Consider the following 21,267-nt stretch of genomic DNA (forward strand, 5'->3'; position numbering starts at 1 on the left):
CAGCCAAGCGGCCACTCCCCCCACCCCCAGGATGCTCTCCCTGTCCCTGCGTGGCGGTGTTTGTCAGGCTTGTGCATTTGCTTTGCCCTTGTGTGAAAATCATGGCTCCGTCTGCTCTCCGAGTTTGGATTCAAAAGATCTGCTTCAGTGACAAGAGGCTTTGTGGCAACTTCTTTTGGAGTGATCCTGATTGGTGGGAATCAAAGTTGGGGCTGCAGTGCCTGCTGGGAAACGTAGTCAGAGTCAGTTGCTTAGCTGTCTCATGAGCAGCCAAGGTTCAATGCCCAAACGTCTTAATCAGCAAAGTCTTAATGTTGAGCTTGTCATGGCACTGCGGGTGGGTGGGGGAAGCCCTCTGGAGTTTTTTAATGCACTTGGAGGGCAAAAATACCAAAAAAAAAAAAGAGATGGTTTTATATAAAAAAACAAATATGGTACAGTAATTTACTGAAAATGACATTCTGAAATAAAACAAATACTAACCACAATTGAGATTTTATAGAATTGTGAGTATATATTAGCATGATCAGTGACTATCATTCCATTGTTATTTTGTAAAGAAGCATTCCAAACCATAATTATATTGAATAATAAATTCATGATTAAAGCAGTTGATTAAATGTAGTGTTTCTAAGTTGTTGCTCTTGGTTTGTGGTTTGAGTGGTTTGAACACCCCTGTGATTGAGGGTCTGTAGCAAGACAGCCCCCTGGTTCTGCAGTTTTTAATGCTTCAAAAAATCTATTTGCCACTGTTTTATGGTTGCAGCAACTCATCCAGGATCTGATGAGCAATTTTTGTTTAGGTTAATTATATTTGCAAATAGTTTTCAACAAATCTGGTCTGCTCCATAGGAAGTTTCAGTCCTTTATTTTTGCTATATCAAAAATCTACACCAAACTATTTTTAAATAACCCCTTACCACACAGTTCCCTGTGATCTGATAAAATCAAGGCACTTCTAATATTACTTGCATGAAAGTGCATGAAAGTGTGCATGGTGCATATGTAACAACCCGTTACATAACAAGAGCAAAACTGCTGAGATCAGCCTCTCTGATGCAAAGGAGCACGTTAGCAGAGAACCCCAAACAGCAGTCAGTCCAAGCGATCCAGTAAAGGACGATTTTATGCAACGCTCACGTCAGCCTGCTCTGGTCCGGTGTCACGGGTGTCTTGAAGTAAACCATCCTCTTGTGAAGCTTCTCCTGGAGTCTGGGTGGCAAACGCGAGACGTGTTCCTCCAAAGCACACGCGTTTCTGCCTATGCAGTCTTCACATAGCCTAAAGAACGGATTAAGAGATCATGATGATGATGATCCCTACTGTGGTTGACATTCCTTCTCAAGCCCTCTTATAGCAGCCATGCCTGGTATTCCCATGTACGGGTTGTGTAGACTCAAAACATAATTTAAAAAACTAAACTTGGCCTGTGTAAATGCTGTAGCCAGATTCAATTAAAGAAAACAATAAAATAATATGATCTGAAGGAAGACTTCCTGGATGTACTTTATATATCGGAGGTCTTGGGGCTCTCTAACGGGACCTACCTGGACAGAGAGTACGGCTGGGTCTGAAACATCAGCACATCACTACGGTGACTCCGAGATGGAGGTCTCACCACCATCACCTGAGTGATGAGTGAGGAACGATTGAGTGCACTCCAACAGACGACAAATGAAAGCTTGGCACGTGTGTGAGTCAAGGGACTGCTGTGTGTTTGTGTCCAAGAGTGTACTATTCACTCGATGCTACACTTTCTGGGCGTTCATGCGTAAAAACAATGAAGTTTTTATCAACACGGGCCAGGGCTGTAGGTTTGTCTTTCCCTTTTGCAGAAAGCTGAAATCCTCTTTGCATGGCCCACATTCCTATGTCCAGCTTGTTTTGCATACCTGGGCTCACTCTCATAGCCTAAAGCCACCCACACATTTCACTGACTCTTTTAATGCCTGTGGCCCTACCAGTTAGAACAGCTTCATTGCACGTTCGTGTTCTCGTGCCATTGCTAAGCTGTGCTTGTGTTTACACGCTTTGCATACGTACCGAGTCCATTATGAGGACGTAGTCGCAGCTTCCCCCAAACACCACCACCTCGCTGTCCTTGCCCTGTGCTGCCGAGTGCCACAGCCTGGGGGGGAGGGGGGCAGCCATTCAGTACACCCAAAGGGGCTTTTCTCTCCCCCAAATAACCCCCTCTCCTACCTGGGCTTGTCTGTATGAAGGTGTTGCCTCTCCCTCCACTCCCCCGTAGCGGTGTCGAAGTCCCAGCCATCGCCTAGACGGGGCGTTTCGCAGCGTTTACAAGAAAGGAAAAGGGGGAGAGGGGGCATGGTGGCGATGTGCACCGAGACCTTTGAACTTACTGAGGACCTGGCCAGAGCTGCTGAGGCCGCCAAAGAGGAAGAGTGTGCTGGATGAGGTGGGGGTGAGGGTGTGTAGAGAACGGCCCACAGGGAGCAGAGCAGACATTGGGATTCTGAGGTCACACACACACACACACACACACACACACACACACACACACACACACACACACACACACACACACACACACACACCAGGTGTGAATTAGAGGTTTCATGCTAGTAGACTTTCTCCAAGCAGTAAGGCTGATGGAGTAACCAAATATGTCGTGTGGATGGGTGATTGGTTGAAATGCTCCTCAGATTTTTGTTTTGGGATTAGTTTCGTATGATCTGGGTAACCATGTAATGATCTGTATCTATGTCACGCTAATGCTGCTTTGCAACTTTCAGTTTCACTGGTGCTTCCTGAGTTGCTAGGAAGCTTCCATTTCACCAATGTTTCCTGGGTTGCTAAGAAGTGTTACTCTTGTTCCTAGACAAACTGTCTAGAGTACATGAAAAAGTGAAAATCTGGCAAACGTACATCACCAAACGTACACATTCTCAATACCAACCACTAAATAAAAAAGTACTCAGATGTGGCCCACAAATGGCACAATAACTTATTACCCCACAGTGCTCAATTCCCGATCAATGTTCAACAGATCCACCACCAGCCAACATCTGCAGTCTGTGTCTGTCTGACAGATTTAATGTCCTCTGAATGTTTTTTATCCCATTTTGCTTATACTTGTTACTATATCTTACTGTAAGTTCTTACAGTATAAGGATAAGTTTCCTGAAACTTGGAGACTTCGTTAATAGTACTCAAATGAAGGTTTATTAAGGTTATATTGTCCAGAGTGCTTTTAGGGTGTCTACTGTTAAAATACTAAGAATAAAAATAAGAATTACTATTCACCTATCATGCATTCAGTTTGGTATTTAGATTGAGCTTTTAACCCCTCTTTTGCACACATCATTAGAGTACCCTGTAGAAATGATGCTGCTTTTGCACGTGAATCATTAACTGAAAGTGTCACTTCACGCTCCGTGAGATGTGACTTCATGCAAATAGTAACTGTGGCTACAAATTTGCAAAAGCTGCTGAGTAAACAGTAGGACTGTGACAGAACTGTGTTCTTCAGCTGATAATCTGCCCCGAAAGATGCAAGTGGTGAGTGACACACACAGGACTTTCTAAGGCCCATTAACATATTGGTACGTTATTTTGGATACTGAAACGCTGATACCTGTACAGTTGGGATTTTAGCCAACTGCCTTAATCTTCCTGTGCAGTAAGATGTGCACGGCTGATCTCCAGTCAGCTGCATACTAGACATAATGAGATATGTGGGATGTTTTTACTGAGTCACTCATTAGTCCAGAGCAGGACGAAGACAGAGAGGGAAACGGGGCACTCACATGTGTGTCCATGTCCACGTGACCAGGTCCAAACAGTGGATGTCTATAGTCTGCCTTTCCTGTAATCAGAAATGAGGTTTTTATATTATTAATATAATAAAAAAATGTTAAGTTCTTCACAGTGATATTTAAGGACTCTTTGTAACATACAGTCCAGTCTATCTGCCATGCCCCTTCTAATTACCAGGCCGTAAGGCAAAATGTGAAATGAATGAATTAACTAATTTAAAAATGAATGTATTCCATGGCTGACATAGGCATGTTATGTGGAGGGGTGCGTGTGAGTAGCGGGGGTGGGGGGGGGGGGGGTGCTTTAACCCACTCACCAGCCCTCCGCAGACGTAACCCCTGCTATCAAGGCAAGCGCTGGCATGTGAGGATCTGGGCTCTGGAGGCCAGCCCTGCCACAAACACACTCATCACATCGTAATCTCGCCTGAGGAACCAAGAGCGCTTACTCTGGACTCTTCAGTAGCAGGTATTCAGTAGTACATTACCTGGGTATGTGGTTCGGTCCACGTGGCCGTGTTGGGTTCAAAGACGTGGACCTCACTGTTCCAGCCCCAGAACCTGAAAAGCATCCCGCCTGCCGTCGACTGCAAAGAACGTGAGACAGCTCGTAAGACGGAGTTCAGCAGGTGTCTGGAGCTGGCCGTGTTTGTCCTTACCCATGATGTTTCATTCACTGTAAAGCTCTTAACGTTGTTGACCTCGCTGACTGTTTTACATCCATATCCGCCAAAGTATATAAGCCTGGGTTCAAAACAAAAACAGTTTTAGAATAGATGTGCAGTTCATCTGTTGTACATCCCTAAGCTCAAAACACAATACAACAGATGGGTGTATAAATGACAACCATGCAGTCCATCCCTTATGACCAGAAACTGGTTATATCTCTTTGCTCAAAAGTAGGCTGCCTTGCTAATAAGTGGATATTCATTGCTTGCTTTATTTTTAGATATACGTCACAGTTGAACACACTTGAAACTCCCAATGCAAGCATATGATCTCAGCCACAGTGGGGTTTATACAGACGACTGCATCAACAAAAAGCTTGACAAATGTGAAAACTTTTCCATGCTTCTTTCTGTACCTCTCCTTATAGACCCAGCAGGAATGCCTGTCTCTGGGGGATGGTAGGTTCCCTACCCTGGCTCTCATCTGCCTCCAGGTGAATTTTCCATCCTGCAGGTCTACACGGTACATCTACCAAAACATACAGGAAAGCAGTTCAATCAAAAAAATTCAAATTTAAAACCAAATGATCAAAATCATCTAATAATATAACTGCATATGCCAACATTCTAATCCATTTCACTTTCACGGATCACCTGTCTGCGTAACTAAGCAAGCGTGTTAAGCCATCACTGCTTGTTTCTCGGCAACTGGTACAGTTGCCGTGGTTATTCTCATTCTTGTCTCAGACCCTTTTCCCAGCCTCGAAGGTTGATTTTGTGTGATGTCTCTTCCCTAATCAAAAAATCTTTGTAAGCATGACACCTAGCAAGTTGCACACAATAGATGTTTATCGGGCAGGTTTTCTGCTTTCGGTCCTGGCAAACACGTTCAACCACTTCTATTGTAGTGAGACGCCTGTAGGAGCCTGGCCACTGGTAGGCTGGGCACACTGTACGCAGTCTGAGAAGAAGAGAGCTCACCTGGTTGCTCACCTGACCTCCACCGTCACAGCCCCCAAAAATATAGAGCACACCCTGGAGAAAGGAACCACACGTCCGAGAAAGGCGAGGAGGTACCTCCCCTCCCATTCCCCTGTGAGCCCTGACGCGCACGCATGTCACACACACACACACACACACACACACACACACACACACACACACACACACACACACACACAGGGTTGTTTTCATCTAGTATTGTTACCAGTGGTGACATAAGCAAAGTTTGTAACGGATAGTCTTCATTACCTGTCTGATGTTACAACATGAACAAGCCGGAGGCATATTCACAAAATACTACTAAGATATGTGGCAAGACATCTCTGAAAGCAAATCTTTAATTAAGTGGGATGTCAAGTACAAGCCAGGGAATGTGACAAGATGACATACTAATACTAATAAAATCCGTGCCCGTTTGTCACTAGTCATAACACAGGAATTCAAGACACATAGGAAAAACAACAAAGGTATAGTCTCACCATAGTCCACTGTCCATATCATATATCCATATCTCATCACTGGGTAAAGCAAGCTCTTCACCGTCCGCATACTGAAAAGGGCAAACCAGAAAGATATGTAGGCTACTGTCAGTTCATATTGCAAGCGATACTCTCTTGCAAGGCAAATTAAAACATTACAGTAAGAAAAGAAATTACCTCTGACAATGAAAACAAAACAGTTGTCACTGCAGCAAATGGGCCACCAACACGTTTTTTAATCTATCCCTGGTCCTACATCCCTATAACTTTTACGATCCTGGTAGGATATTTCAGCGAGCATATATGTGATGTAAAGGTGTGTGGGGCGACTTACCTGGCATCCACCCCAGACATACAGCGTACTTCCTGTCAGGACAGCAACGTGGTCGCTCCGCGGTGTAACTGCCATACGTCCAGTTTCAGCAACCGGCGTTTCGTTTCTGCTTTCCACGAGTGATGACCAAAACTGCTCCTTTCAGCTCTGTGAACAGGAACAGGAATTCGCCGTTTTGTTTACAGTGTGCAGGATGAGCACGCTAACAGGAAACGGCACTACAAGCGCGCCAAGAGCGAGAAACTCTGGACTTGTAACAAATTGTGTTTTTCTGCCTTGGTAGTTGCTCCAAGAGGAAGTAAACAGCTCAGATGTACGTTTAGTAATTCTACCAAAATAATATATCTGACCTGAGACGGTTTTCAAGGTGCGCATAATATCTCAGCTGTCCCACTTCTCCCCAAACACAGGTAAATGACTGTCTAGAAACATGTCCTCTATGTTTACCGAACCAAACACAGGATTATCCTATAAAGTGAGACAACACAACACAAACGAAGGTAAACTTCTAAAACTCGTAAAAGCTGGACTCGTACGAGCGTAATATCAGATTTCTTTTAAAGTGGACATAGTGTGTCCTGCACGGTGGTAACTAAATTACACCTAATAGTAGCACTTCAAGTCTGTGTTACGACACAGCGGAATAAAAACCGCCATATCCATTACTGCGATGGAAAAATCACAGATAACAACGATCAAGTTCCATTCAAATGACTTTTAACGAAAATGCTTTAGCTCCTAAAATGTTTGTCGATATGATGCACGTTACGCTTGTATCGTTTTAAGATAGAATTTAACCGACTATTTCCTTATGCATCCTATATCGACAAACATTTTAATGCTAGAACAAGATCGTTAAAAATCACTTGAAACGTTGCCAACGTAGCATTGTCAATACCCGCGACTGCCAATAGATGTCGCAATCTTACAAGTCATATGCCTTGGTCATCGCGGTTGCCTACCAATTCTTTATATGATAAGTAGTATTTTTTAGGTTGCATTGTCTTCAACCGAACAATTAAATTTACTAAAACTTGCAGGACGTTGACCTATAATAAATAAAGCTGCTAATTTGGTGCATTAAACGTGCATAAAAATAAGTTATCACTAGATGATATTTTAAACATCCTTAGCCAATATGTTGATGTAGCTATACAGTAATGATTTTTATTTCATTGAAATGAGGTGAAGGCAATCAAAGTGAAGAATTTAAAAGATGTGAGCTTAGGGAAGCAGCCGGGCCACACCGGGTGTGAGCTTCCTGTTGTTGAGGGTTTGGGAGTTTCCCGCGATACAGTTTGAGGGAAACGCCAGAGGATGTCCTGAGTGTGTGTGTGTGTGTGTGTGTGTGTGTGTGTGGCGAATGAGTGACTGATTTGTGTGTCATAAAAAAAAAAGTTCACATTTAAAAAATGAAAACAAAACATGTCTCACACACAAAACTACAGTACCCAGGTTACCATGGCCTAAAATCAGCACAGGCGACCCAGCGAGGCTGTAGCAGAAGCCATATGGCTGGATAACACCAGTTGGATTTTCAGTAGTGGTTGTCAATGGAGACAGAGCTCTCTATGGAGGAATGGGCGTGACAGCTGCTGGAGAATCCATTGCACTCGATGCCATCTGGTCACGTGACCTCGCCTTCTTACTATTCCTCTGATCCCCCTCTCTTCAGCCGGTAATGCGGCGTGTGTGTGTACTGTTCCATCAGAGGAAGGGAGGGAGGTGGGGGAGGGGTGCTGATGGGGGGGAGGGAGGGGGAGAGGGAGGGAGGAGAACGCTCAGCTAAGGCAGGGAGATGAATCTAGCTTAAAGCGCACGAGTAGGCAGGCTAGTGAGAGCAGGGAGCTACAGAGCGCCTCGTCCCCGCACCGTAAGGAGAGAGGAGGAGAAGAGAGGAGAGAACAGGAGTATTTACACGCGTCTCCCTGGTCCACGCCTCCACACCCCCCCCCCCCCCCCCCCCTGAGGGGAGCCAGACGTGAGCGGTGGTCTGCGCACCGCTTGTGACGCCGCTGCTGGGAGACGGAGTAAGAGGAGGAGGCAGCAGGGAGAGCATGGAGCCTCTGGAGGGGTGCGCAGACCAGTTCCCATGGCCGCGTCCCTGGAGCGACCGTTTGGAGAGAGCGGCAGAGTCCTGCTTGAGGTGTGTCAACATCTAGGGAACCTCGGCGAGAGCAACGCAGTCATGGCCCAGGTGAGGCGGCGGGGGGAGGGGTCAAGGGGCGGATGGGGGTGGGGTCAATTTGGGACGGGGGAATTTGGTGGACGCACTTGGGTTTCAGAAGCAGGTGCGCCGCCCTGCGGGCGAGTTACACTAGCATACTTACCCTCCAGTGACGTAGTGCCGAGCGATGTGTGGGGAGGGAATGGAGTGCAGTGTCCACCGATTGCATCTGTTTGCGTGGAGCTCTCTCTCTCTCTCTCTCTCTCTCTCTCTCTCTCCCTCTCTCTCTCTCTCTCTCTCTCTCTCTCTCCTCTCTCTCTCTCTCTCTCTCTCTCTCTCTCTCTCTCTCCCTCTCTCTCTCTCTCTCTCTCTCTCCCTCTCTCATAAATATATATGAGCAGTGTGTGTGCCATAATCTGGAAAATTCTCTACCTTGTCATGTATTTCTGAAAGACCTAAAGGTCTCTTTATGGCTTAAAGTTACTGTTATGGAAAACAAATGCATACGTCTACCAAGCCATTGAATGCATGGGGTGTGTGTATAAATATGCGGGTGTGGTTGTTGCATAATTTATATCGATGTTTTACCCAGCAGGCTCTCTTCCTGTTGAGAGCACTTAATGTCTCACGTGTGGAACCCAACGTCAGCTGCACATTTCCATGCAGCACGTTTTATGGTGAGCCTCACCGACGTGTAGGAGGCCAGAACTGCCTCGGGAGCTGTGAATGTGGAGGTGTCATGGATGCATGAGGTAACCTGGCTCACTGGATACGGCTGCACCTGTCTATCTGTGCCTGCTGTTCAAGTAATGGTGAGCTGGCTGAGGGGAGTCCATGACTGTCTGGTCGTGGGCCAGCTTGTGTAGTCTTGGTCTTGGCAAAGGAAGCTGACTTCCATCACAAATCGAATTGAAGTTGACATTGTGAGGATTTTGTGCTTGGGAGCTTTCTAATGAGACAGGCCAGCGGAGCTGTTTTTGCTCCGCTCTGAGTTGTTTTGAGTTTGGCCGCCCATATAGGACACGTTGTTTGAAACCATGGCAGCTGATCAAGCTGTTGGAGTTTTGTTGTAGTCTTTGAGCCTTCTTCTGTCTGCCGGCAAAGTAAAATCGAGTCATAGGTGGTGAGGTGGTAATGATTTTAGATGTGTTCTGTGAGAGGACATAGGAACAGAACCTCAGTGTGGGAACAGAACAGAAGAGAACTGTAAACTGGAGGACGAGAGCGGGAAGGAAATCGATCTGAAGATAGTGAAGGAGCTGTGAGTGCCTTGACAAGCACAGTGTACTTTACTACAAAGATCGCACGGGTGATTGTGTGTGTGTGTGTGTGTGTGTGTGTGTGTGTGTGTGGGGCTGTTTATGCTTTCCAGTCCAACTCTTTTATTCCAATCCTGATCTTCTGTAGTGGCAATTATGTCTCTTTCATTCTATATTTCTTTGCCCAACACACACACATAGTTAATTTATTCTGTTCACACTCCAAATTCAGCTTTTATAGATAATTGGATTTTGCCTTATTCATTTCACTATTCTTTGTGTGTGTGTGTGTGTGTGTGTGTGTGTGTGTGTGTGTGTGTGTGGGGGGGTGGGGGGAGGGGGGGGGCTCATCACAGTACACAGTACACTGCTCTAGATTCTCAGTGTCTCTGATACTTGCCCAAGAATCTCCCTCCATCTCAGCACATACTTTGTTCACAAAGGCAACAGAACATTAAAAAAGCTGAAGGAACCCTGTGCATTATTATTATTTTATTCTTACTCAAAGTGCAGACGTAATACTTTTCTTGGGGCTCCCGGAGCACTACAGACTTGCTTTATTCGTCTTCCTCTAGAACCCTATCTTCCCTGAGTACAGATAAGTGCAGAAATAATAGTGCCCACTCCCCACCCCATTTAAACCCCTTTCCAAATCAGTGTATCTCTGTTTGTTTATTCGCTCTAATGGCCTCGGCGTGCGGGCTGCCGCTGTGTTTCTCTTGATGTCCCTGTGAAACTGTAATGAGGTCGTCTGTGGAGTCTTTCGCCTCGCTTTAGTTCTCTCACGGCCCCACAAGAGCTCAGGTTCTGAGAGACTGGACCGGAGCCGGTGATGAACTGTCCGAAGGCTGACGGTCATACCAGCACATGACAAGTGAGCGCTGGGATATGCTGTGTTTCTTTTTGGTCTGCAGCTGTTCCGTCGTAAGAGCCTACACACACACACACACACACACACACACACACACACACACACAAGCATGCATGCTCTGATCTAAATGTAAAGATAAATAGGAGTGTTCTCATTTTTTCAGTGCAGTGTTGCTCCAGATTATACATTTTGACAGGTGGCTTATTGCGGCATCGAACATAACAGCTTATTTGAGACTCTTAAGAGTTGAGCGTGGGGGTCACTGCAAAGGTTCTGTGAAAGGAATCAATGCATTGCCTGGGATTCTAACGCTACTCTCGTCTTAACCTGGCAGTGGGTGACTTTGCAGTGGGAGAGGTAGGGGGTTCACTGGCCTATTTATAACTTCAGGAATGTTGTGGTTGGTTTCGGCATTTCTGGACTGCCAGCTAGGCATCTATAGCATGGATTAATGAGATCTTAATGACTTAATAATGGCGTTTGGCCTCCTCTGGCTCTTTATTGTGATTCAGCCCATTAGGAAAGCCACTCAAGCATTAATATGGTCTTGAGCCTAGGCAGGAGGCGTGTCTCCGGAGCGTAACGGCATGGCAATGGCAGCTTCAGGCTGACAGAAGGGCCTGCGATGACGTCATCTGCGGGCAGCCGAAGTTTAAGCGACGGCGCTCCATCTGTGCTCCGGTCTTAATGCGGAGCCGCACAGTAGGGGCGGATGCATCCACAGGTGTAGCACTGTATCAGTGTAGGTTTAGGCATGAGGGTAAAATAAGCCTCATATGAGCCGTGTGAGGCTTATGCTGGATGAAACACTGAGGGGAATGAGAAAGAAGCATGGGAGGGAGGGAGAGGGAGGGATGGAGGGTGGGAGAGAGGGATGGAGGGAGGGACAGACCTCACTCGTGGGATTATGGAGCGGGCAAGCTTAGTCACAGTGGAGGTGCCTTTGACTCTCGCCCCTCGACACTACTGGGTCTCCAAGAAAACAAAGCAGGCGTTTCCAGGAAATAAACATGGCTCACTATATTGTGTCTATTTTTAACCACTTCCAGGGGGAGGCCAGGTTTGAGGGTCAGGCACTTGGGTGCACATAGATGTGTGTGTGTGTGTGTGTGTGTGTGTGTGTGTGTGTGTGTGTGTGTGTGTGTGTGTGTGTGTGTGAATGAACAGTACAGTGGATGATAAAAGGGTGTGGTAAATGTGGGTATCTTAAAGATGCAGGATTAATACTGGCGTATGGGGAAGAACACATTACCGCTGTCGGCCCAACACGGCAGCACCATTCCTTACCCATACACCTCCGTCCCTCCTCAAACCCTCTTCTTCCCCTTCTAAAGATGGTTGTACCTTTTTCATAAGAGTGTTGCAACACAGGTAGTACACATCAGGTTACAGGTAGATGGTAGGTGTCTTGGCAAGCGTGGGGGCCCATAACATCCCCGGATCAGGTGCCCCACAGGGCGACCTCGCAATGGAGACCTCGAATTCCAGCCCCCATAACTCATTAACAACGTTCATACTGTTTACCCATTAACCACTGCGAGTAGAATTCCCAGCTGCAGAACTGGCACATAGCTGCAGCCTGTCTAAGGATTAGTCATACTCATGAGTGGAGTACAGATACTATTCGCAGGGCTCCATGTTGTTGTGGTTGTTTTGTCTGTATGTGACTGAGTGCAGAGTGTTGTGCGGAGTGAGAGTGTCTTTAGTGCGAGAGATCTGGGAGTGATCTTGTTCGTGCTCGTTCCATTCTGGTTCCGTCATGCGACCTCCTTCTGTCTCTGTGAAGCGTGAGGGACTCTGATGCATGCTGGACTGTCCACCTGCATATATCATGGCTTCACTAGCCATTTTTATGACTGATTCATGCACAGCTAAGCTAATTCTGCGCAAATACAAACGCATAGGCACACCTAAATATATTTTAATTAGTATGTCAGTTTAACATTATGTTGAAATTAATTATCCAACAAGCATTTTTTATATTTCCCTACTAACTACCTAACCCATATAATAGCCTAGATAGGATCATAGTCAAGCTCTTGGAAAAACTAGAACATTTCTCTGACGATGTATGTCGTATCACGATGTTATGAGTGCTTTCTGACGCCTCCTTGTGGTCAGATTGTGCTACTGCTACTCCAGGAGAGCTCGAGAGATTAGTGGATTACATAGTGCTGTCGCTCCAGCGCTCTGACAGATGGATGCCTGCTCGGGGTGTCCGCACGATGTTTGAGCGGGGCAGGTGTTCCTCCTCTCTCACCACAGTATTGTCTCTCCTGCTCACTTACCTCATCAGCTAGTCTCATCAGGTATCTACATTCTTAAAAGATGTTATTTTCTTTCTTTCTTTCTTTCGTTCTTTCTTTCTTTCTTTCTACATAAACAACTGTGTTACTCCATCCATTTAAATGCAGAAGTAACTCCCAGGAAATAATCTTCCAGTCTTACGGGAATTAAACTCCCAGAGTATTCTCGCAGTGCTCTTTCAGCAGTAACTAATTGCTGCTTTGATGTTTACATCCAGCTACATAAGAACTGTATCTTTGGCAGATTCATTATGGAATCCAATTTGTTTTATCTGAACAAAATAACAAAATGTGAACCATCTGTAATAGGTACTATTTATATTCTTTTCTTGGTTTGTTTGTTTTTTGTGGGTATTATTATTGTAAAGGTTGATCCTTTTTTGTTGCCGTTGTTTGTTTTTTCATCTGACCTAAATACCTTTATCAGGTCAAAAATCTGCCCCCGAGGTGTAATGTCACCCAAGACTAAGTGGTTGTAATGGGTGGTGTAATGAAAACGAGCGTGACGTGGTGGTCCTGGAACGAGACCCCTGTCAGTAGGCCAGATTAGGCTGTGTGGCATGTGGCCTCCCCTTAAGACCAAGCCCCCATTCCCACACCCGTCCTCTAGTCCTTCACCACTCTGTCTCTCTCTGCCCCTACACCTCACTCATCACTTTATAAACCCCATGTCTGGACTAACCACCCCCTCCTTGTCTGTGTTATGTGGGAAAAGGTGTGTTGGAGTTCCGGGGGGTTGGGCAGTGAGCCTTCGGCTTAATGATTTGTCATGTTGTTTGTTATGTTGTTTGCTTGGTCCTCTTTTGTCTGTGTTGTGTTCATAGTGGTGAACATGGGCATGTGGATGGGGTAAGACCAATGCTTGATAAACATCCAATTATATCCACTACTTAGATCACACTCCTACAACTCACATTTAGCTCTTACAGCTCTTAAACAGTTTTTTGTTTGTGGATACAAATTAGATTCCTGTTGTACAGGCATTACTGAACAACCACATTTATTTCCTGTTTGCGTGTTTCAGTGTGTTTGAGGTTTGTTCTTCCTGGAACCCCAATGTTAGCTTCTGACATGCTTTGAATATTCTAAAATTAACCCATTTATTTAGTCATGACAGATGAGAAAGATTTGTATTTTCAGTTTCTATTCACTGCTGACCTCTTCTGGTTAAAGATCACACTACAAAAAAGCTATTAGTGGAGTACTGTATTTTGAGTCTAACTGACAGTGCTTTTTATTCCCTTTGGAGATTTGTGCTTTATATGGAACCCAGTGCATTAAGTTATGGTGTGGGTGTGTGTGTGTGGGTGTGTGTGTCTTTTGCCCATGGGACGTATTGAGCAGACTGACACATGTATGCACACACACACACACACACACACACACACACACACACACACACACACACACACACAGACACACACACATCTCCATTTCTTTATGCATGTATCCACGTAACCTGATTCATTGCACTTTGATGTTTACATAGCTAATAAACAATCAAATAATTTATATTTCATGTTCACAGTAACAGTCTTAAACTGCCGTGAATTTAACACATATTTTTAGATACATTGAAGCATCGCAAATACGCTTTCGTCTTTTCTATCGAAATGTTTTTTATATCGAAATGTTTTTTTTTATTTTTAAATTAATCATTAATTATCATCGTGTGTGAGTGAGTGTGTCTAGGGTTAATCAGCAGGTCATGGGCACTGTATCGTTCATCTGAACACAATACCCACCTGCTGCTTTGCTAAGCTCCAACTGGCAAATTCAGTCAGAATGACGTACCACTGAAATTGATGTGCACAAATCTTAACATCTCCAAGATAACTATTTTGCCTTTACACTCTTAAAAACCTGTGTAACTGCAGTCAGTACTCTTGTGTATCTTTTTGGCAGTTTGAAATTGCTATTTAACATCACCATCTGTGAGGCTTTTCTTTTTACGAATCTCTACCAGCTCTATTTTAAGAAAGACTGGGTTCATACGTTCCGTAACAAAAGCTCCGAAAACTGCCCACTTGAATATATTTCCATCTGCTTGCGGCTTAGACCGTCCGGCTGTGTTGGTACCACACAGGCCCCGCCTCCTCCTACCGCGTAAATATTTTTATAATTTGCTGATTGGCTGACTCGAGCTGTTGTGCTTCGGCAGGACACGCCTAATGCGCGCGGAATGGAGGGCGGGATGTTTGTTGCGGCGGAGTCCGTCAGACCGCCGCATTCGTTTCTAAATAACGGACTGTAGAGAAAAAAACGTTCCTTTCATATTTAGTCCGTCGGCGTGTAGCACGGAGGCTGTTCTGTCGCGGGAAAGACGCGAAAAAAGAAAAAGACGTGAAATGGGCAGCTGCTGAGCGGAGATAGCGGAGTTACATGTGTGATTTATCGTGTGGTTAAATGTTTAACCATCTGTCAAGTTTGTGGTAAATGATCCTAGGTTCTCAAATGTCATGAATGGAGTTGCGTTCTGCCTTGTTGGAATACCCCCTCTCTCACAAACTGGAGTAAGTTCTTACTTTACACTTTACTCAGAACTTTTTTAAATTACAGTCCTAACGTAATGTTGCACCTGTCGCCGAGTAGCATAGCTATCACCTAACTCAGTGTACCTAATATCTAGCTACATATCACAGCTAGGTTCATAATCCAGTTCTTAGAGGTATTGTATGTGTATCCAGAAGACAGGACAGCCAAAACTCCTATGGAATCCTGACATGTTGAAGTTGGCAATGACCATGAATATAGGTTATGTATAACTCTAAATATGTCCGCAAATGATCTTGGTATATACCACAATATACCTAGTTTGTTGTAAGTCAGCTTTTTTTATTAACAAACTTACAGTGGTGTCAAAACTACACAAAGTAAAGCTACACAAATAATCCACATCAAAAGTCAGAGAGGTAGAAAAGCACGTGTCCCAGTGGTGTAATTGCCATATGCGAGCCCACAGAAGCAGACAGAGGGCACATTGTAGCTGTTCCTCAAGCCCCCATAGAGTGGAGGGGGATGTGTGTCAGTACTTATTGTTCTGCGCTGTACAGCAGAGCTTGTGCTTGCTGTGGCCAGCTGCATCCTTCCCATACTTCAAAACTTGTGTCATGAGCAGTGGAACTCCCCTTAAGAGCCAGTCTTCCACGGTTTGTGTGTGTGTGTGTGTGTGTGTGTGTGTGTGTGTGTGTGTGTGTGTGTGTGAGTTGATGCAGTGCAATAGCTGCAGTAATAAAATACTGATAGTCAGGGTGGGCGTCTGTGCCCAGACGGTGTGTTTCCTTCCTTCCTTGTAGCAGTGTTTGTGAGATATATGTTGTACTATATAACTTGTATTGTTGATAGCAGTCACGCCTGAACCTCTTCATGTTCATGTCAGTTGTGAAGCAGCTTTGTCAGAGCTGCTGTGCTTGCGTTCTGCTAATACGCCACTTTTACTCACCTGCCCTAGATTAGTTGCCGTTTACGTACTCCTTCATGGTAGTGCAATGGAAGTACTTTTTCCTGCATGTGGGAGTGACCTCGGAGTTTACATCCGAGGTTTGGGAAGGCTGCACCCCGACTACAGCGGCATCTTAAGCAGAGCCGTACTCACGGCTGTCTTGATGTTCAGCTCACTGTCAGCTCACCGCCACCGTCAGCACTTTTTCCAGCAGTTTTCTCACCAAGTGTATTTTATGTGTGTGCCAGCTCCAGCTTTGTTGTGAACATGCTGAAAACCACCGGAAAATGTGCAACAGGGCCTAAACCCCAATGAGTGGTGACAGACTTGGGGCCCTGTGACAAACACACACACCAGCTCCACACGAGGGCTTTGGGTTTACCAGTGCACACAGAGGCAGTTTTCCGTGGACCACATTAAGCCTTTGAAAATCTTGCTTGTCAGGAAAAGGCAAAATACTTTTTATGCTCTGTTTTGTTTGTTTTTCCCTTAGACATGGGAATATTTACAGAGCGTTCATATAAGTACACATTTACATTTACGGCATTTAGCAGATGCTCTTATCCAGAGCGACTTACAAAGTGCTTTGCATCTGATCACAGAATTCATCCTAGGTAATAGTACGGATAGGTACACTATTTGGGGTTGTTCAAACATCCAGTTAAACTCTGTTCATAATCTCAATGTAGGTTTGAATAGCAATCAGGTGCCTCATCTTTGCCTTGAAAATTACACGGCTGATTTCCTTTCCAAATGGTCATTTGTGGCAGAGTTTTACTGGTGGGTGAGCCGGTTATAAACCATGGTGTGTGCCCGAGGCTGGACAGAAGTCACAGAAGTAAGAAAGTGACTGTCTTGCTGGAAGCATTCTTGGTAATTTAATTGAGGTGTGTTTAGTGCCCCATTTTGGTGATTCAGCTAATAACACCTGTATTACATAACCATTCAGAAATTAAAATGAAGGGTTTGACCCCGGAACTGGCATTTTATTTCATCGTAAGTCAGAGAGAAGCCTGCGATTGCACCTGCTCAAATGCACAAATGTGCCCTTCATACTGAGGCAGTATGAGACCTGCGGCCCACCCAACAGCATCTAGACCTCCCCTCAAGTTTACTTTCCATGGCTGTAATCTGTCGCCAGAAGGTGTGAATCTTCTGGATTAGTTACAATTGTGTGAATTGACTGCATCAACTGTTAAACAATAGGTAAGAAGCTTAAACTTAGAAGCACTGTTTTCCTCCCTAGAGCCTGGGGGCCTTGAATTCTCTCTTTGCATGTTACAGATTTTCCTCAATGATTAACTTGGCGCCTTTGATTCGTGTGTGATTTGCACACGTGTGCATGAGCGTTGGTGGATCTGAGGCAGTCCTTCAGGCCTCTCAGGAGTGGACTCATGCTGCAGTTAAGTTATTCCAGTGATCTGGAGTGTAGCAGTGTGAGATGTCTCATAGTCCCATGTGTCTGCTGCTCTTCCAGAACTACACTCTTCTCTGGGGAGAGATTCAAGGATAGGCACCGTCTTACTGACAGCGATTAGTCATGGTCTGAAACCCAAGCCTAAATCCCAGTGAGGACGTTAACTGAGGTCTTACCACATCTCCTACTCCCAAGATCCTTTACTTGCCTCTTATTTAAAGCAGGCTGACAGGCTCTTTAGCTCGTTATTGGTACAATGAAGTAATGGGTGTGGGCAGCCCTTGACACCTTTTTGTAAAGGAAGCTGGGAGATGAGATGGAAGGTGCACAATACCAGCTCGTCTCTGAGTGTGCGGAGTGACGGGGAGCAAATTAAGGTGAACCACACTAGCGCACTTTACAAGGGACATGTCTCTGCAAGGGAATTAGAGAGAGAGAGAACAAGACAGAGAGAGAAGGAGGAAAAGGGAGAGAGAGTGGGCTTTTGAATGGTCCTGCTCATATCTGACAGTGGGAGGTGCGAGGCAGGCTTGGTCTTGCCTTTGAAATGCAGTGGCGACAATGAGCCTCTGTCTCTGTCAGGCTCGGAGTGGAGTGGGACGCGCTCCTGTGTCACGAGAGGGGCAGCGGCCTGCGGTAGGTCAGAGGTGGAAGGTCAGACGGGAGCGTTCAGGCCCTCTTTTTGATTGGAGCTGAATGGGAACAGTAAGTTAGATCTTTTAACAGGCCTGCCGTGAAGACTGACAGCAACTCAAAGCGAGGTGAGAGAGGCAGACAGTGAAAGCCGCTCTCTCAGAAACAGGAGGGCCTCATTCTCAGCCCAGCTGGGGGGCTGGTACAGGAATGCAAAGCGTAGGGAACGATGCAGAGAAAGAGATTACGAGCGAAATAGCACCAAAGAAGGAGGCGAGTGAACAGAAGAAAGAAGAGCGTGGGCTTGAGGTTTTGAGGACCAGGCTGGCAGTCAGGTGGAAGCACGTGAAACGGTATCGGCTCAGAGCATCAGCTGCGTAAAACTCCACCCACTTGTGTGCGAGGTGGGAGATTGAGATTGGCAGCTTCACATCCCATAACCCTCCTTCAGCACCGAGTCCTGCTAGGGAAACAGTTGGTATGCTCAGCTGCCACTCTACGTGTTTGGACGTTGTGGCCCGGTGCCTCCTGTGCAGTCCTCCACCCACCACCACCCTCACCTCCATGTTGACATCATGGAACCCTTCAGCAGGGGGAGACCACATAGTATCACTCAGTATGTCTATAGTGTTCTGTATATAGCTAGTCCTGAGATCTCCCATGGAGATTACACAATATTATATGTACGGCTGAGGTCTGCCCAAGACCACAGGAGCTGAAGTCATAGTTTTGAGTGCTCCTTCTCTCTCAGTTTGTGTTTAGCCACCTCCACTATTCAACATGTATAAGCTTCATATTCAAACGGGCTCAGACTTCATCAGTAATGTAGGAACCCACTGCTTGGGCCATCTCAGCTGTGCAAAGGGGGGGGAGGGGCCAAGTGGCTGCATCGCATTTACTGTCACTGCCTATGTGAGAGGGCGTCCACCCCCCCACCCCCCCCACCACCACCACTGTGGAATGCAGCTGGAATAGAAGGAAGCTTCAGCGGAGCGAGCGAAGAGAAGGGGATTTATTCTTCTCCAGGAGGATCAGCCGGGCCGCATCATCACCCCCCAAAAAGCCCATGCTGAGTGGGCTTAAGGGGAAGCGAGGCCCGGCACGTCCGAGCGGCCAGCAGCGCTGCGGCAGTCAGTGGGAGAGGCAGCGTGAGGACCTGACCCATTCACACAAAGTCATACTGCACTTCTGGTGTGAGGGTCTCTGTCAAGCCCTCATAACACAATAAAGTCATTACAGAATTGGGGTTTTCCAGGTCTAGTGTGTGAAGAGGTCTCGGTCGGGCCAGGTTTATGGTAAAAAGGTTTTTAAAAAGACTGAGCTGATTCTTGATTCTCTGTGGGGTCACATGGCGTGGTCAGGTTAGAGACACAGCCATTTAAGGGTGTCAGGGTTGTTGGAGGAGGGGTCAGCTGGTGATCGGCATGGTCCTACAGCCTGGTTGGAAAGCAGGGTTAAGAGTTGGAAATATGAAACTGTATTTTTAGCATGGAACATTTTTGCACTTGTCTAAATATAGGTCAATTAAGAAGTCTTTCCTGCTATTCAGGGGTGTGTGGGGTGCAGGGGAGAATGTGAGTCTTTTCACAAGAGTGTGAAGACAGAGTCACAATTATCACTATACATTACACAGCCCTGTGAATTGTTTCTATAGTAATGCTAATGTGTAGGGGAAGATCATAGCATGGGTAATATTCCCTTATTCACACAGATTGACATTATGTGTAGAAGTTATAATATATACACTCACTAGCCTATTAGATTGTATGTTTTTTGTATGTATGGTATTAGTTAATGGCATGTTAATGTGTCATTTTTTAGGAATGGTTGACCAGAGTATTGATCAGGAGTAAAATGTCATACATTTCATTTCAGTAAGCAGTGTGCTGAATGTGTTTGCCCCCCAGTGGCAAAATATTGTAATTACACATACCTGTCTACTGAGGATTCATTGAAGGTCAGACCTTTTGAATAATGTGGTGTCGTGGGTGTTATATGGCCTTTACAGCACATTAACACTGTGTTAATGCTGTGTTCTTGAAACATCACGAAGCCTCATTTAAATGTAAATGATGTAAGGATGTGTGTTATTGATTGTGTGTGTGTGTGTGTGTGTGTGTGTGTGTGTGTGTGCTTGTTGGGTGGGTCATGCTGATTGGCCCCATGTGTTCCATTGTTCCTCCCTGTGAGTGGCTGCTTTGTCACAGATTGCTGTGTTTGCGGAGACTCTGTGTCCTCTGTCACCATCTCTCCCCCACCCGTATGCTTCACCCGCCTTCCGCCCGTCCTCAGAGTAGCTCTTGAACTTAACTCCACATCTCTTTTCCACGTGTATGCATCGCTGAATGTGCTGTATAATGGACTCATGGCAGGAAGGGCAGCTGGAAAATGCACACATGCCTTTGTGACATTGACTTTTATTACAGCTTGCAACAGCATCTGGCTTATCTGGTACCGCAGAATGAGCATCACGAAGCTCGTGTGAGGTTTACATGATCTTCATTTTCCATCCTCTCTCTGTTTCACCCTCTCCTTCTGTTCCTGGCTGCCCAAGCCCTCATTCCTGTCATCATTACACTTCACAGCACAATACTGGAATGAGAGGCACAAACTGCTCTGTTATACTGTCGTCAGCTGAATATCAAACATGTTCCCCCAGACACTCTTCATGCAGTATGCTTTTCTAAATCCAGTGTGTGTTGCATTTATGTACACGAATGTCACCGGGCGCAGGTATCACAAACTCTGAGATGGCTTTCACAGATGGCTGTAACTTTGGTCCTCTTCACCATTGTTTAAAGAACGCACACACATGCACATACACAAGCAAACTTTCTCTCTCAGCCCTGAATTCAGAGTCGGGTGCATTCTGCCTCCTATATCAGGAAGCCAGCAGTGTCAGCCAGGTCA

At 45.7% G+C, this 21,267-nt stretch overlaps 2 protein-coding genes across 6 annotated transcripts in view; one reads left to right on the forward strand and one right to left on the reverse strand.

The window, feature by feature from the left end:
• Positions 1-852: 852 nt before the first annotated feature.
• Positions 853-6,398, reverse strand: LOC143510612 (kelch domain-containing protein 1-like). 3 transcript variants are annotated; one of them, XM_077000167.1, is made up of 14 exons: positions 6,263-6,398; positions 5,929-5,999; positions 5,429-5,549; positions 4,864-4,976; positions 4,439-4,523; positions 4,268-4,366; positions 4,097-4,171; positions 3,771-3,829; positions 3,599-3,680; positions 2,364-2,476; positions 2,203-2,275; positions 2,044-2,128; positions 1,548-1,627; positions 1,144-1,281 (listed from the first exon to the last, which is right to left on the reverse strand). In XM_077000167.1, exons 1-13 carry the CDS (start codon positions 6,335-6,337, stop codon positions 1,590-1,592), a joined length of 1,089 nt encoding a protein of 362 aa, XP_076856282.1. In that variant the 5' UTR covers positions 6,338-6,398; the 3' UTR covers positions 1,144-1,281; positions 1,548-1,589. The 3 variants fall into 3 exon arrangements, with proteins under 3 accessions (XP_076856281.1, XP_076856279.1, XP_076856282.1); XM_077000166.1 differs by lacking the exon at positions 3,599-3,680 and having other exon boundaries at positions 853-1,281; positions 5,441-5,549; XM_077000164.1 differs by lacking the exon at positions 3,599-3,680 and having other exon boundaries at positions 853-1,281.
• Positions 6,399-6,401: 3 nt separating this feature from the next.
• The window catches only part of arhgap23b (Rho GTPase activating protein 23b), a 34,513-nt gene continuing 19,647 nt past the window's right edge, over positions 6,402-21,267 (forward strand). Inside the window, exon 1 of one of the 3 annotated variants that reach the window (XM_077000160.1) lies at positions 6,402-6,672. Coding sequence is in view for 2 of the 3 variants with exons in the window: in XM_077000157.1 (XP_076856272.1) it covers positions 8,355-8,459 (105 nt within the window). In the remaining variant the exon portion in view is untranslated. Of the gene's footprint in view, positions 6,673-8,024; positions 8,460-15,050; positions 15,379-21,267 lie in introns of those variants that run through there. The other 2 variants (XM_077000157.1, XM_077000158.1) reach the window with 2 other exon arrangements.

The sequence above is a fragment of the Brachyhypopomus gauderio genome, chromosome 3 (assembly GCF_052324685.1).
Source record: "Brachyhypopomus gauderio isolate BG-103 chromosome 3, BGAUD_0.2, whole genome shotgun sequence".
NCBI classification, from domain to species: Eukaryota; Metazoa; Chordata; class Actinopteri; order Gymnotiformes; family Hypopomidae; genus Brachyhypopomus; species Brachyhypopomus gauderio.

Excerpts from the sequence above, each read along its gene's own strand:
- LOC143510612 (XM_077000164.1), bottom strand. The coding sequence starts at position 6,337 with ATGGCAGTTACACCGCGGAGCGACCACGTTGCTGTCCTGACAGGAAGT. Across the intron at positions 6,000-6,262 it reads ATGTCTGGGGTGGATGCCAG|TATGCGGACGGTGAAGAGCT; the intron begins GTAAGTCGCCCC and ends TGCCCTTTTCAG. Across the intron at positions 2,276-2,363 it reads CAGCTCTGGCCAGGTCCTCA|GCGATGGCTGGGACTTCGAC; the intron begins GTAAGTTCAAAG and ends CGCCCCGTCTAG.